At 34.7% G+C, this 14,988-nt stretch overlaps 1 protein-coding gene across 4 annotated transcripts; it reads left to right on the top strand.

Annotated features, from left to right (window-relative positions):
- Nucleotides 1–2,884: 2,884 nt before the first annotated feature.
- On the top strand, nt 2,885–13,134 carry LOC117122303 (CKLF-like MARVEL transmembrane domain-containing protein 4). Of its 4 annotated transcripts, none has more exons than XM_033267852.1 (6): nt 2,943–3,031; nt 4,445–4,485; nt 6,324–6,473; nt 8,908–9,087; nt 10,014–10,109; nt 11,944–13,134. In XM_033267852.1, the coding sequence occupies exons 3-6, from the start codon at nt 6,330–6,332 to the stop codon at nt 12,133–12,135; spliced, it is 612 nt and encodes a 203-aa protein (XP_033123743.1). In that variant the 5' UTR covers nt 2,943–3,031; nt 4,445–4,485; nt 6,324–6,329; the 3' UTR covers nt 12,136–13,134. The 4 variants fall into 4 exon arrangements, with proteins under 4 accessions (XP_033123741.1, XP_033123743.1, XP_033123742.1 ...); XM_033267851.1 differs by lacking the exon at nt 2,943–3,031 and adding an exon at nt 3,933–4,282; XM_033267850.1 differs by lacking the exon at nt 4,445–4,485 and having other exon boundaries at nt 2,885–3,031.
- The last annotated feature ends 1,854 nt before the right edge of the window (nt 13,135–14,988 follow it).

Raw genomic sequence — 14,988 nt, 5'->3', positions numbered from 1 at the left:
GAGCTCTATATATATATATATATATATATATATATATATATATCTATATATATATATATTATATATATTATTTATATATGTGTATATATATTATTTACGTATATATATGTATATATATTGTTTGTATGTTTATTTATATTTTATTTATATATATATATTATTTATATATATACGTATATATATATTATTTATATATATACGTATATATATATATACACGTATACGTATATATACGTGTATATATACACGTATATATATATACGTATAATATATATATGTATATATATATATATACGTATAATATACATGCGTATATATATTCACACGCGTATGTATGTACACGCGTATATATGTACACGCGCGCGTGTATACATGCACACGCGTTCGTATATACATATATATACATGAATACGTATATATATACGTGTATACGTATATATATACGTGTATATATATATGTGTATATATGTACATATATATATACACGTATATATATATATATAGGGCATATATACTTTTTAAGTCGTGTATCATGCATAGGAACGTTGACGCCTGCAAGGCTCTTGTCATGTAAGTTCCTTACAATTTAAACGCGTGCGTCTATACATATATATATATAAATACATGTATACGTATATATATATACGTGTATATATATATACGTATATATGTATGTATAAGTACATATATATACACGTATATATATAGGGAATATATATTTTTTTAAGTCGTGTATCATGCATAGGAACGTTGACGCTGGCAAGGCTCTGGTCATATAAGTTCCTTACAATTTAAAATTTAAATTCAATAAAGCCTGAAAATGACTTACAGTATTTTGCTTATTGTTCCCACTTAAAAAAACTACTACAGTACTTCTGTTTAATATTTGAAATGGCTTTTTGGTAACATGACACACGTTGAATTAACATGTCATATGTATAATTAATAATCCAAAAAAGTACTCAGATTACACTTCAATATACGACAAATTACCCAGAAATTTAAATCCATCAACTTGGGACCTCTGAACAGAATACATTATACCTTTACACATTTCAACATAATACTCCAGATAAAGAAAGAGGGCTACCAATCAGGTGTCTATAAAGCGCAATTTAGTTTTTGCTACAATACTTGACAATTCTTATTTAAAGCATTTTCATTGTTACTTCATGTATATTCATGAGGTTTTGAAATAAATAAACCATTAGAATTATGAATGAATGAACTACGTGGAGAAAGTAGCAACGAATATGGCAAACCTGCTTTCTCTGTGTATGACCATTATTTCCACATCTTTAACAGTTTTTCATAAAATATCGGCCTATGAGTATAAGCAGGTTTAAGAAAGAAAAGAAATTGAAACAAAAATCAGAATCTCATTAAAAACTTACTATAAAAATAAACTTAAATACAAACCCAAAATAATAATTGCTATTATTGAAATGTTCTTGTTGTAGCTACTGTATATTTATGTTCTTTTTTGTTGTTGTTATATTATCATTATTATTATGTCAATGAACCAATTAATTAATATTTCATTTATTATTATTACTATTAATATTGTTTTTACTGTTAATTCGTGTTACTGTTATTTCAGTTTTACACAGTTCACCAGACAAATATATACAAAATACCGTACTCTACATAAAATTACTGTATAGGACTAAGTTATGGAAGCTTAAAAGTGCCACCTGGATCCTGGATCTCGTCATGTCTACATTCTTTAAAAGAAATGTTCAGATGACGAGATCCTGGATCTCATCATGTCTACATCCCGATAGTTATCGTTTCCGGTCATTTTCGGCCTAATATTGTACTGGTGTTTAAGATATGTAGACATGATAGGATGCGGGATCTCGTCATCTGATCATCTTCTATGGTCTGTAGACATGACGAGATCCAGAATCTTGTCATCTGAACATCTAGGTGTGTACTTTGAAGCTTCCTTACTGAGTTGTTTTGAGAAATAAATCTTCTGATCTCATAACTAGAATACAGTAAACCAAAGAACCATGGGATTGGAAGGTACTGCATCTCATTTCATTTGTTTATTCAGACAAGTGACTTGTAACCTGTCTCTTATACACATCTAGATGTGTATAAGAGACAGTATATATATATATACGTAATTTAAAAAAAAAATAAAGTCAAAAAGTCAAAGGACAAGAATAATTATAACATATTAAATGCACAGATTTTGTAAACAATTAAACAAATTGATTACATAATAATTACAAATTACATAAAAAGCCAATAAAACATCTTACCAACCAATTCACAGTACACTTATTTTTAACTGAAAACATATTAACAAATATCATGTTTGGTAGGCCTATCAATCGGTGCCCACGTGTGTTTTCAGTGAAAACTCCTCTTAAAACTTATAGTCATAGTGAGGAACCACATTCTCAATCAAATTTCAATGATCCATGTCAGAAACCAAGAATACGATAATACTACTGTAAGTAGGGCCTATAATAGATCTACAACATTTGTAGGCATGTATTATGGAAGTGTGTGTACACGTCTAAATTATTATATCCAAATGATTAATTGATGTGGGTATTCTGTTTGTTAAAAAATTAAATTCAGCGCATTTTCGGCCCATAGGATATCAAAATCATCTAAATTACTTTCAAGGGTTATTGCCAATGTGATATTATATAAGGTAGGCCTATATGTATTTGAAGGTCATGTGTCCGGACATTAGATTATAATCATATAAATTGTCTCATGATATATCCGCCGTTAAGAAGCGCCTTGGCGCACCGTGGTAATAATAATACCAATAAAGATAATATTGATCGTGAGGTATACATGTATGAGATCACAGTTTATTTTTAACAAAGGCCTAACTGTACTAGGAAATATACGCGACCAAGTACCGGAAAATGAAGGAAGAATTGCGTGTCTTGGTAGACCTTTTGAGATTCAAGTAGCATTCCGCAGATGTACACTGCTGTTATTGGTTTTCATTTTCTGCAATGCTTTAACATAGCCACCGCTGCATAATCAAAATAGGCCTGTGGTAAGTTTAATAGGCTACGAAGTTAATAAAGAAAAAAGTACTTTGCTAATTTATAATATATTTGTTTGTACTACACATTTCAACAAGTAGTCCTACCGGCTATTTGTTTATAATTTGATCTGATATTTTATTCAGTTTGATTTGAAAGTCGGGGTGACGTGCGTAGCCTACTAGATTACTGTACTAAAGAACTAATCACCAAACTCTCAGACGGAGAACGACGGCAATAGCCTATTGTAGTAGGATCCTCACAGGTCCGTTTGTCAAAAAAAAATCCAGTTTGCCGAAACCCAGTTTGCCGAAACTTGCCGTCGCTGTCGTACACAAGTACAGCATACTGTGCTTTTGCAAAAATGATGAGTTGGCCAGGGAGGACCCGTACCGGTAATTATATAGGCTCACAAATAATCCTGGAACAACAATGCTGTGGGAAAAGGCCTACTTGAAGTCATGCATGGCTCATCAGTTAAATTAGAAAGTGAAACGAAGGATCAAGCATCGTATCCCACTAAAAAAAAACCCTCTGCCTGCGAACCCTAATGCAAGGGTCCTGACCGATTCAGACACATTCAGACCCCCCCCCCCCCCCGTAGGGAAATTTCTGGAGCCACCACTTGCACGTGTGTATAATTTATTTCCTTCAGGTTTACATATATTAGTTAAACGTTATGTATTTATTAAAAATATGCTTATAAAACATTTAATCACACGTTATAAGCCTATTTCATTAATTTTTGGATGATAGTCAAATTGTTAATCAAGTTTGATTTACAGAATAAAGAAAAAAGAATCATTAAAACTTACTACCTACAATAAGCTGCTAGTATTTATTATACCACAGGGTAGGGTCTGTGATTATACTAATACTGTACATGGTAAGAGAGGGCGCCATCGAATGCTATTGTTAATGTTTCACTGACTTTCGGCAAACTGGGTTCATGGTTTTTTTGGACCCATCACAGTTGCCAGCAAACTGCCCGACTGTATAGTATCCGCAAAAGGAGAAACTGGGTTTATGGTTTTTGAGTCGGCAAACTGGTTTTCGGCAAAGTAGGCCTAGACTCGGCCGGCAATCTGGCATTCGGCAAAACTGAGTTTCAAAAATCTGGCCTAGGCCTAAATCCTAAGGACCTGATCATAGTTCATCCTAAATCGTTCAATTAACAAATATCAATGTGGATGTGATCTTTGGACCCATCACGTTGCCAGCAAACTGACCGACTGTATAGAATCCGCAAAGGGAAATAGAATGTAAGTCTTTTCATCAGCGAATAGAATAATATTAATTCAGGGCTGTTTTTTGTTTTTGTTTTTTTTTTATTTAAAGGTAATTATTCAGGGGTATCATTTTGCACACCCTGCTATTGTTAACAGTTAAGCGTTTATATCCCATAGCCATTATTTATGTTACAGTGTTTCTGAGGAAAGCATCCAAATTGTATCAAGTTTTATAGGTAAGTTATGTTGCCTGTTGATCATTCATAAATTAAATTCACAAGCATATGACCTTGGTACACGCTGGTCACGACATCTGAGCTAAAGCAGCCTAGTTTAAATTTGAAATAGGCTTTTAGTAAACGTGAGTCTATTTGTACCATGGACATATTATTAAAAAAAAGCATTTCAATTATTGACCTATATAGGCCTACATGGAGAAAATACATTTTCTCCAAGTATAAGTCTCTTCATTGTTCATCTCCACATTACATTGATGGGAATATGGCATCTTTACTTTTGTTACAGTGATTTAGTTCAATTTTTGGTTCCCGTTCCCTGAGTTGACTGTGTGTTTGTGTTTGTATATTGTTTCTAGCAATAAAGAATAAGAATTACATTCTCATATTGTCCTAAACTACATGTGGTCACATAGGCCTACCCAGGTTCACATTATAAACCATCCAGTTCAAACTTTCTTCTGCAGTCGGTTGAAAGTATATGGTGGTAGGCCCCTAGATGCTTCTCTGTTGCTGCACCCTAAGTTTCGGAACGACTTACCCAATTTCATCCTCATCTTTGGCCCTTTTAAAATCCCGACTTAAATCACATATTTTTTTCGCAATTATAATCTTTCATTGTTCTTGTTTTATGTAGCATTTTTCTTGATACTAGGTAAAAGAGCGCGCGCATAGAGACATTGCACTGTATTATGCAATTATCAATTTGAAACGGTATTTAGTTAAGTGCGGAACTTAAGAACTGCAAAAAAGTCTAAAACGTTTGTATAAGAAGGAAGGAAATCAATATAGAGACGATGACATTGCACCAAAAGTAAGAAGAAGAAGAAGAAAATATTGTGGACCCATTTCTAAAACAATCCATAATATTCCATTTCTTGAATGGAATATTATGGATTATATTATGTACCGAGTACATTATTCCAAACAGCATGGTACTGTAATTTCGGGAAAATTTATAATAAGCTAAAACGGTTAGGTAAAGCTTAGCAATAAGCTTGTCATTTAAGCATATAGGCCTACTCATAGGCCTAGGCCTATTATTTATGTTTGAAATCGTTTTATGAAGATAAAAGGTGGTGCTCTTATGAAAACTTGTTTTGAATCTGGAATTAGGCCTATAATGAATCTGGAATCAGGCCTATAAATGATAAAAATAACCTGATTTTAACAGTGACCGTTATAATGTTTTTCTTCATAATGTGTTTTTATGTTTTGATTTTAATGTATCGTAAAGACTAAACGACAGAGGGTGCGCAAGATTACCTTGACGCAGAAAATGCTGCAAACATCTTCTAATATTTGTTACTTATTTTTGTTTGACATAGGCCTATATTTATACTAAAATTAAATAAAAATGAATTGCTCCATTCCATTTACACTTTACTATAAAATCAATTGTGTTTATGTAGTAAATGTAATAAACTATTGAGCACGAACATAAGCAAAGTAAGCCTACGACATCGTTTCTGCAATTTATCAGTGGTGGCGCCAGGATTGCTAGACGGGGAGTCCGATGTCCCCGGCGAGAAGACCGATTTCTCCGACCGGCGGAAAAGTGGCCAGGGCCAGCTTAAAGCCTCTCAAAGGAGTTGATTGGAAGAAAACCTAGAAACCCGACAATTGCTTAGATATTTGAAATCCTTAGGTTATATAAACGATTTAGAGTCTCAAATTTTGTAAGTCTTTTTTCTCCCCGAACGAATAGTGTTTTTTTTCCCCTGACAACAAAGATATTTTCCTCCTCCCGCCACTGCAATATATTTGAAATATGGCTTCTAACAGAAACAAAACATTTTATACTAGCAGTAAGATTATAACATATTTATCTTCCGAAGGACACAATGTCTGAACCGTCTATCAGAACCACCCAGAGTTCGCATACCGGTGCAACTGTCACGAACACAGAATACAGCAACCAGACGAGTTTAGGATGCGATACAGTTTATCTTACATCAATACAAGGTCTTCTAAAGGTATCCCAAATGGTAAGTGGATAAGCCAGACAAATAGGCGAACCCATCGTATTAAACTGTTTTGAGCTGTCTTACTTCAAAATATTGGAAGCGCGTAAGAAGGTCTTCAGCACAACATTTAGGTAAAACCAATGAGAAGACGCGTATACAGTTCACCCTCTAATTCTGAGACCCCTCTAGTTCGGAACCAGTTTTTCAAGGTATCAACTGATCACATATCTTTTAATATAAACTCTTCTAATTCTGAGAACCCTTTAATTAGAGACCGTGACCACATTTTTAGCCTAAAATGACAAAATGGTCCTACTACAAAACCACTTTTTTCCCCTTTTTTATTTTTTATTTCAAACAGCTTTTGGGAATTTGTTGGTCTCAACAGATGAACTTATTATTATTAGCTATATATTATTATTAGTTATATTGGGACCTGCTTTAAGCGACTGTATTTTAGTCATGGTGATTTGTACAATATTGTAATGCATTATGAGATATATACAAAATATGTTTCCAGGTGCTAAAAATCGGTTCCAGTTGCTAAAACTATATACATTAATGATTCAGTCATTTAAAACCGAACACAGGATCAAATACTAAGGAAATAAATAGTTTGCCCTCCAATTTCGAGACCACATTTGGACCTAAAAAAAATTGGAGTGGTCTCAGGTTTCGGTCTCTTATGGAGGTTGCTTTGCTTTGTATTAAAAGATTGAAGATTGTTATTCGGGTTTTAGGAAGAGTGGTCTCTAATTAGTTTCGGAATTAGAGAGATCTACAATTGGAGGGTGCACTATATTCAATTATATTAAGATGAAAGAATTTTTTTACTTTTGAGACCACTTGCAATTTTGGTCTTTGTTTTTGGATGTTTTAGATTTGATCAGCCTCTACTTATGCTGATCTTGGAGACCACTGTTTAGACATGGTCTCTATTTAGACTATTTCGTCTTCGATTACTCTCTATTATGCTCTTTAGAGAGCAGTCTAAGCCGTGGTCTTCATTTAGGGGTTTTTAATTGGAGATCGAACCCTGCGATCACTACACTATTCTAAAAGCAAGCACTCATAATGATATTATAATCAATCTTTCAGGACAGGGACGCCGCTAACTACAGACTTAACACCTGGCGCTGGTTCCAAATGGTTCCAGCTGCTCCTCGCCCATGGTTCGGTTGGTAGAACCAAGTATTCTCTGATAATGACTTAAAATGGAGATCCAGTGTACATATCTGGCTCGTGTGCACTTTAAAGAACCCATTGCATCTTTCGGGAAAATAGGCCTGGGGGAGGGGGTTACCCCGATGCTATGGTTCATTTCAGCCCCTGTCTTTGTGGAATGATGTAGTATCCACGGACCACACCCATAGGTAATTCAGCACAATGACCCTATGAGTTAGGCCTACGGGTTATTCTCCTACCATTACTTTTACCCAACATTAACCAGGCTGTAGGCCTACTGTTTTCATCTAGGCCTATTCTAAAGCAGGCACTCATTATAATGATATTATTATAATAACTATTTCAATATGGAGATTTAGTGGGAATTATTATATTTTTACAAAATTTGAATATGAAATTATTTAAAGTCAATGGTAGCGGGAGGGAAGCCGTCCCCCTCCCCACCCCACACCCAAACAAAACATGTTTATGTATGGTAAACGTCATTACTCAATTGATATTATTTTGTTTATCCAATATATAATAATTTAATATTGTAAAACAAGTAAATGGGTCTTATAATCATTGATCCATATACAGGAATAGAATATGAATCATGAAGCAAGCATAATACAATTCCTGTTGTTTTTACCGTAGTTACATATTAGTTTATTAATTATTTTATTACTCACTTTCTGACAATTAAACTAAACTTTCAAGAGACTGTGATCCCCTATTAAGGGGTGCCACTGTTTAGAGGACATTATTGAAGGGATACACGAATTCAGTGGCGTACCGTATCTAGGAGTATTTAATTGGGTAGTGTTGCTGATGGAGGTGATAAGGTGGGAGGGTGCTATGTTAACGTGAAGGGGAAGTAGCTGGCAAAATACAGTGATATGACTCAATTTTACTTTAGCGTAATTGTTTGCATTAAAATTTTCCAGTGGGGAGCGAATGCGCGGGGTTGGAGGGTGGGGAGCATTCACATAGCAATGCCACTGTCGAATATGTTCCCTTAAAAGGGGTTCTACTGTACAGTATTTGATTGACATACTTCAAACACCGTGAAGAAAATATAAAACCATATTAAATGTTTGTATTGTATTGCAATTCGATAAAAAATACTACTTAAGGCTCTCTCAATGAGGGTTTCATTGTGAACGTGTAGAACGTATGGGGGTCAGCTTCTATAGCTCCCACTTAAACCCTGCTTAAACCAACAAGTTCATTAACATGCAATATTGAACCATCATCGCTAATGTTACTTTTTAAAACAATTTTTCAACAGACATTTTCGTTCATCGCGTTCATGTGTGTCACGTGCGCTCCTGGTTGGCATATATCTCATTGGTCTGCCTACCAATTCTTCCAGTTTGTCTCCATGACTTGTCTTGTGCTGACTTCTTTTCAGTTGTTCCTAATTTGTACCAAACTTATTTTTAGAATTCCACTTCCATGGAATCCTATGGTAAGTAAGTTTCAATTGGTGCTGACAACACACATTCACTATGTAGGCATTGTATCTCGTAATGTAAACAGTGTATATGTACCTTTGATGATTTATATTATATCGTAAGTTTGGAATGGTGTAAAACGTACCTGGCTGTGGGTTCCTAGGGATAAGAGCAGGCATACGTGAACGGGTATGAATAGATAACCCTATTGTCATGTTCAAAAGTTCACGTTTAAAATCAACAGTATGGTCCTTATCTAATTTCTTATAAAATGTAGTGTTCGATAATTGTTCATTGGCTTCTTCGATATAACTGGTTTGGCTCATGATGGTCGTGGCTCCTCCTTTATCTGCCTGTCTAATTACGATGTCATCATTGGCTTTAAGAGTGGATATAGCCTTACGTTCTTCTTTGGTCATATTATCTTGTAGTTTTTTACATTGTACTTCGTTGAGGAACGAGTTTAAGTGCGAGGTCGCTGAATTGATGTATGCATCAATGAATTGGTTCCTACCAGTAGGTGGATTGAACTCCTTCACTAGATTGTTCTGTCTTTGCAGAGTGTGATTAGCGGCGAGCTGTTTGTCCTGAAAGAATTCCTTAAGTTGTATCCTACGGGTGAACATGTGGAAGTCAGAACAGAGATTGACTGGGTCAGGTTTCTGAGATGGGCAATATGATAGTCCCTTATTCAAGATGCTTTGCTCTCCCTGAGTGCTGTCTCTTATACACATCTAGATGTGTATAAGAGACATGTATAATAGAAAATAATGAAACAACTTCAGTAGTAGACTTTAAGAACACTGATTTATTATAAACTCGGATATTTATGCCACTCCTGTGGCCTTCATCAGCGAGAATATATATATAGTATAGGCCGTATTGGATATATGTGTATCTATGGGTGTGTGTATGTATGTATATTATAATTATTTTACAGGATGTGGTGTACCATGCATTTGCTGTAGGATTTTATTTCTTAGGTTCATGTTTAGTTGCAGCCTGGGCAATCAATAGCTCTTTGGGTGCCGGGGCGGTAAGTGGTAACTGTTTGTGTTATGAATGTTACTAGCAGGGGCGGATCCAGAATTTTTCAAAAGGGGTGCACAACATATAGATAGGTGAGAGCGCTAATTTCCTTTATATGCATTGAAATTTTAAAATTTAGTGGCAAAACGGAGTGGGGGGGGGGACGTGTGCCCCTACTGGATCCGCCTCTGTGTAGGCTATAATGATAATAGTCGTCGAAATATCTAAAAATCTTAATGCAATAGTTCTGTTAAATGGACGTAACCGCTTTAATTTTTGTTATGATTAGGCTACTCTATTTTAACGAAATTCAGAATAGTTCAGTGTTAGTGGAAACACCTTTTCTGTTTTATCAGACCATCTCCTGATCAGACTAGATTAAGTATTGGATATGTTTTTTCAGTAGTGATCGGTACTCAGTGATAACTAAAAGCAAACAACATGTCGATCCCAATCACAAAAACAGCAATTAAAATGATACCATGGATTCCCAGGTCATTCAAAAAATGATTAAAACAATCTGGGAAAAAGACGACGTTTCGCATCCATTAAATTGTCATGTAGATTTCACTCTATTTTGTAGGATGTGCCAATCTAAAACAAAAACAAATTTCAGTCTTGCCCATTGCAATTCATCTGTTCATTTGTTGTCTAGGATCGTATCCACGATCTATTCTATATTCAATGAGAATTGTCCAATTTAAATGCATGTTGTTTACTTCAGACCACTTTTATTTTTATCACTCTCAGTTACACATTTTAATGTTATATAATATATAAAAAGTGGCAGACCGTCAAGGCAATCAAGGTAGGCCTATGCTCTGCATACTCAAACTGAAAATATTGTATTGTGCCTTTCATCTGTTTTATTTAGCATTTATTACCCAAAATCTTCTATACCAACATTAATTTTTTTGAGTTGACTGCTATATTTCATTGGAATGTATTGTTAGATTTTCGAACTTTTTAGGCCTTTTGTACATTCTTCAAATACCATACCAGCAACGTCTGTATCAATAGAAGTGGGAGAATACCTTATAATTGTTAAATAAATATTAATATTTGTATTAGAATATAACAATTTTAACACCGTTATTACTAGCCTAATTGGGCGTACACTGCCGATTTGGTATTTTGTATTGCCCCGACATTCTAAAATCTCAATGATAAAAGTTAAAAGAAAGCTGCATATAAGACCGGTATAGAAGAAACTTAGTATAAATTAAATTGCAACTTGAGAGCAGCTAAGCTCAGTGTGCTAATCTGGTGGTAGCCACTTGTGTTTCAGCTAGAGGGCTGAAACACAAGTTACGAATATAGCGCACCGTCTTTCGGATGAGACGTTTAAGCAGGTCCCGTGTGCATTAATGGCCCATGTGTACGTTAAAGAACGTAATACACTCTTTGGAAAAGAGTAGGGGATTGTCTCCTGGTGTACTGTCCAATCACAACCAGAAGGATCCCACTGGAATTAAGTCTTCTTCTAGACTTTTGTGGGCTATCCTTGGTGTCTATACCGAATAAATCTAATCCAATCCAATCCAATCCAATGCAGTTAAACGTTATACTGGAATAAGAAATCTTTTGAGAAGAAACTACAACCTTGCGGGTATGAAAGGAACATAGTTTTAACTATGTAGAACATAGAACATAGTATTTTAACTTTATAACGCAACGCGTTCAGTCTTCACTGTAGGCTACAGATGGAACTTTTTCCAATAGCAGTCCCTGCATACCCGTGTACATTTTACCTTACAGTCTGCCACTGTATATAAATATGATTATCGTTTAGCCATTGTAAGTGTTCTTTTTTAATCTCTTACATTCACCCTTCATTCTAGGCATTTGGATTCTTCGCATTTTTGGCATATGGCGGAGGATTGTACTATGCTATTATGGATTACAGAAGGTCACTAGAGCTACGTGGAGGGAACCCACCCAACACCATTTCAACAACGATATCAACAACAACTACAGTCGCTGGTCCTAGTAAGACGGTCATCGAAACACCTCCGATGCAACCAGAGTACTAACAGCTGACTTGTTGTCAACCAGCAAGGATATACTTATGGTTTACTAAAATGCACAAAAATAGGGACTTTAGTGTGACGATGCACATTTATGACCTCGTTCCTTTATATTTCGCTCCCGTATGGCAGGCCCGTCTCGTTATATTTCTATGTCATGTTCGGCAAAAAGAAAGTAGGCCTATAACTTGTAATATATTTTTAAACGGGAGATTTTTAAGTGATCAACAGACTGATCTTTTTTTTGCCATATTCTATTAATTTTTTAACATGTGATAATGAATTCAGGCAGAGATTAAAGTCAGGCTTCGGAGGAAAACAAATTTTTTATATGTTGTAGCACTGATTTTTCTAAGACAGAAAAATGGTTGTCTGACGAAAAACTGGGGAGCGGTGAATGAGATACAGAATTTTGAATTTTTAAAAACTGGAGGAAAGGCCCTTTTTTACACCTTTTTCAGTACCACACCTTTAACGGTCTTGACGCTTGTTCATCTTCCCTCTACGCTGGCATTTTTTGCCTGTTTTGTATTTTGTTTATCATCGTTTGTCTGTAAGTTTTCCAGCGATGAAACTTAATATAGGCCTATAAACCAAAATAAAAATAATATTCATATACAGTACCACAAGCAGGTAACCAGAGGGTTTTGAAATCAAATCCCGGTTGGCAGAAAATGTCCAGTAGCGTTGGCTTTTAGTGGTGGACTTGAGATCAGAACACAGCTCTAGACCCTAGTCTTAAACATACTATTTACTGTATTAAAACAATTACTTTTTTAAGGTAAAATCGATATTGAAAATTAATTATGTGGATATGCTAATATGACTAATGACAAATGTTTATAATTATAAGCCTATTAAATCTAACTATAGTGTACAGCTGTGAGTTTTTTTTAAATTAAGTTTCCTCTCTGCAAGGTACGGTAATCATTCTTTGTTTTTGTATTTTTCCCATGATACCAATTCAAATAAGTGTTTATAATAATAAATCGTTAATGAAACAGACATTTTTAGTTTTCATTCTTTTTGTTCATTATGGAAATTTCGATCCAATATTCAGAAATTCCTGATTTATTTTTTTTAAAAAGAATAACAAAATGTTAAATGGATATTTGTAAACAAAATGTTTAAAAATAATATATATCTTATAACCGTCTTTATAAATATGAGAGTGTTGCTTTGCTAGCGTCTAGGGTTGCTTGGATCCTGAAAGAGGGGCGAATTAACACAACAGGTAAGTCATTAATACAGAAAAACATAAGACAGTAAACTCTTCCTTAGGAACAACACTTCCAACGGCGATACAGTCAGACATTTCACCATTAACCTTTTCTCGCTGAATACGACTTGACAACTGTTGTACAATTTAAAAGTTCACAATTACCATAGACATGCATTTTATGAAGGAGCCTTTAAAGAGGAACTGAAACGAAGGGGTTCTGAAAGTCGCAATACAGTACAAAATATCAGCAGAATGCACTTCATCAACCATATGATACCGTATATAACTATAGGACGATAATTTAAAGGTTGGTACCTTTTTTATAATCGCTGAAACGTTTAACCTGCCTCTAGTGCTCAGGAATAACACCTTTTATAAGTTACTAGTTTAGAGACTAATACATCAAGAGTTAGAACGTTTGCAATTATTTTGTTTAACAGCCGAGAATTAATCAATTTGGTGGGAGATTTCACTTTTTACTGGTTCCACCAACAAATGGTGTGATTTTATAATCATGAACCGCCGATGAATGCCTATTTTTAAATAGGTTTTAAAAGCAAGCATGTTGTTCTATTACCAACTGCAAGCATTTTCTTGGCCGTGTGAAAGCGTAGGTCGATTATCTTATCGCTATTTTATTATTTGCTTTAATATGTGTTGCTTAAACCTGTAGTATTAGTTTGACCACAGACCCTATTGGTTTGACGAAGCTAACGTCGCGTTTTAATAGTCATCGGCAGAGGCAGATCCCTAGGATGTCCGGGGACATGTTCTGCAAAATGTTTGGTTTCTAGACGCCCGGAATCAACCTCTGAGCCATTTTGGGCGATCATTAAGTCATTTTCCCCTTTTTTTTCCCTTTCTTTTTCCTTTCTGTTTTTTAGCAATAGTAATTTAATGCTATTGATGCATTAAATTGCATTCAATTGGTAAATGAAATCACTAGACCAAGTACCGTACCAACAATCCTAATATAGGTACCGGTACTACTATAGATCTTGTATTTACAAATAGACCTGAACATGTAACAAATCTTCATGTAACTGATAATCCGGAAGAAAGTGACCATAACGCTATTATACTTACATTACGCAAGTCAAAGTTCTATGAGAAGCGTATCATGATTAGCAATTGTGTTGCTTACCATAAGACAGATATTAACCATCATAATAATTTATTTTATCTTGCACCATGGAATTTATATTCTAGTAATTGTGTAGAAGAACTTCTAGGAAGGCTTTTTAAATAGGCCTATATTTCAAGCAGTCGAAAGACTGTGCATCGTTCAAAAAAGTCTAAAAAGCGTATCCATGGGTAACTAATGAAGTAAAGAATTAATAGCTAAAAAACAAAAATTGTTTAAAAAAGCTAAAGTACGTGGTACTAGCTTTGCTTGGGAAGAGTTTAAACGTGTTCGTAACAAAGTAATGTACCTTTGCCAAAAATATTATTATAATTATGTTATTGTCTTTTTACAGGTGGTAAGACTAGGAAGGCTTTTTGGCGTTTTGTAAGAGAGAGTAAGAGATCTTCTGCCCCAACTTCATTTATTGTAAATGAAGTCAAAACTACATCTGCTTCTGTGATATATGCCTTTACTACTTTGCTTCAATCTTTAATCATCCCCTTCCATGTCC

The sequence above is a fragment of the Anneissia japonica genome, unplaced genomic scaffold, assembly GCF_011630105.1.
Source record: "Anneissia japonica isolate Jap-2015-1 unplaced genomic scaffold, ASM1163010v1 scaffold288246_len349457_cov184, whole genome shotgun sequence".
Classification (NCBI taxonomy): Eukaryota; Metazoa; Echinodermata; class Crinoidea; order Comatulida; family Comatulidae; genus Anneissia; species Anneissia japonica.
This window is presented reverse-complemented; position numbering and strand designations above follow the sequence as displayed.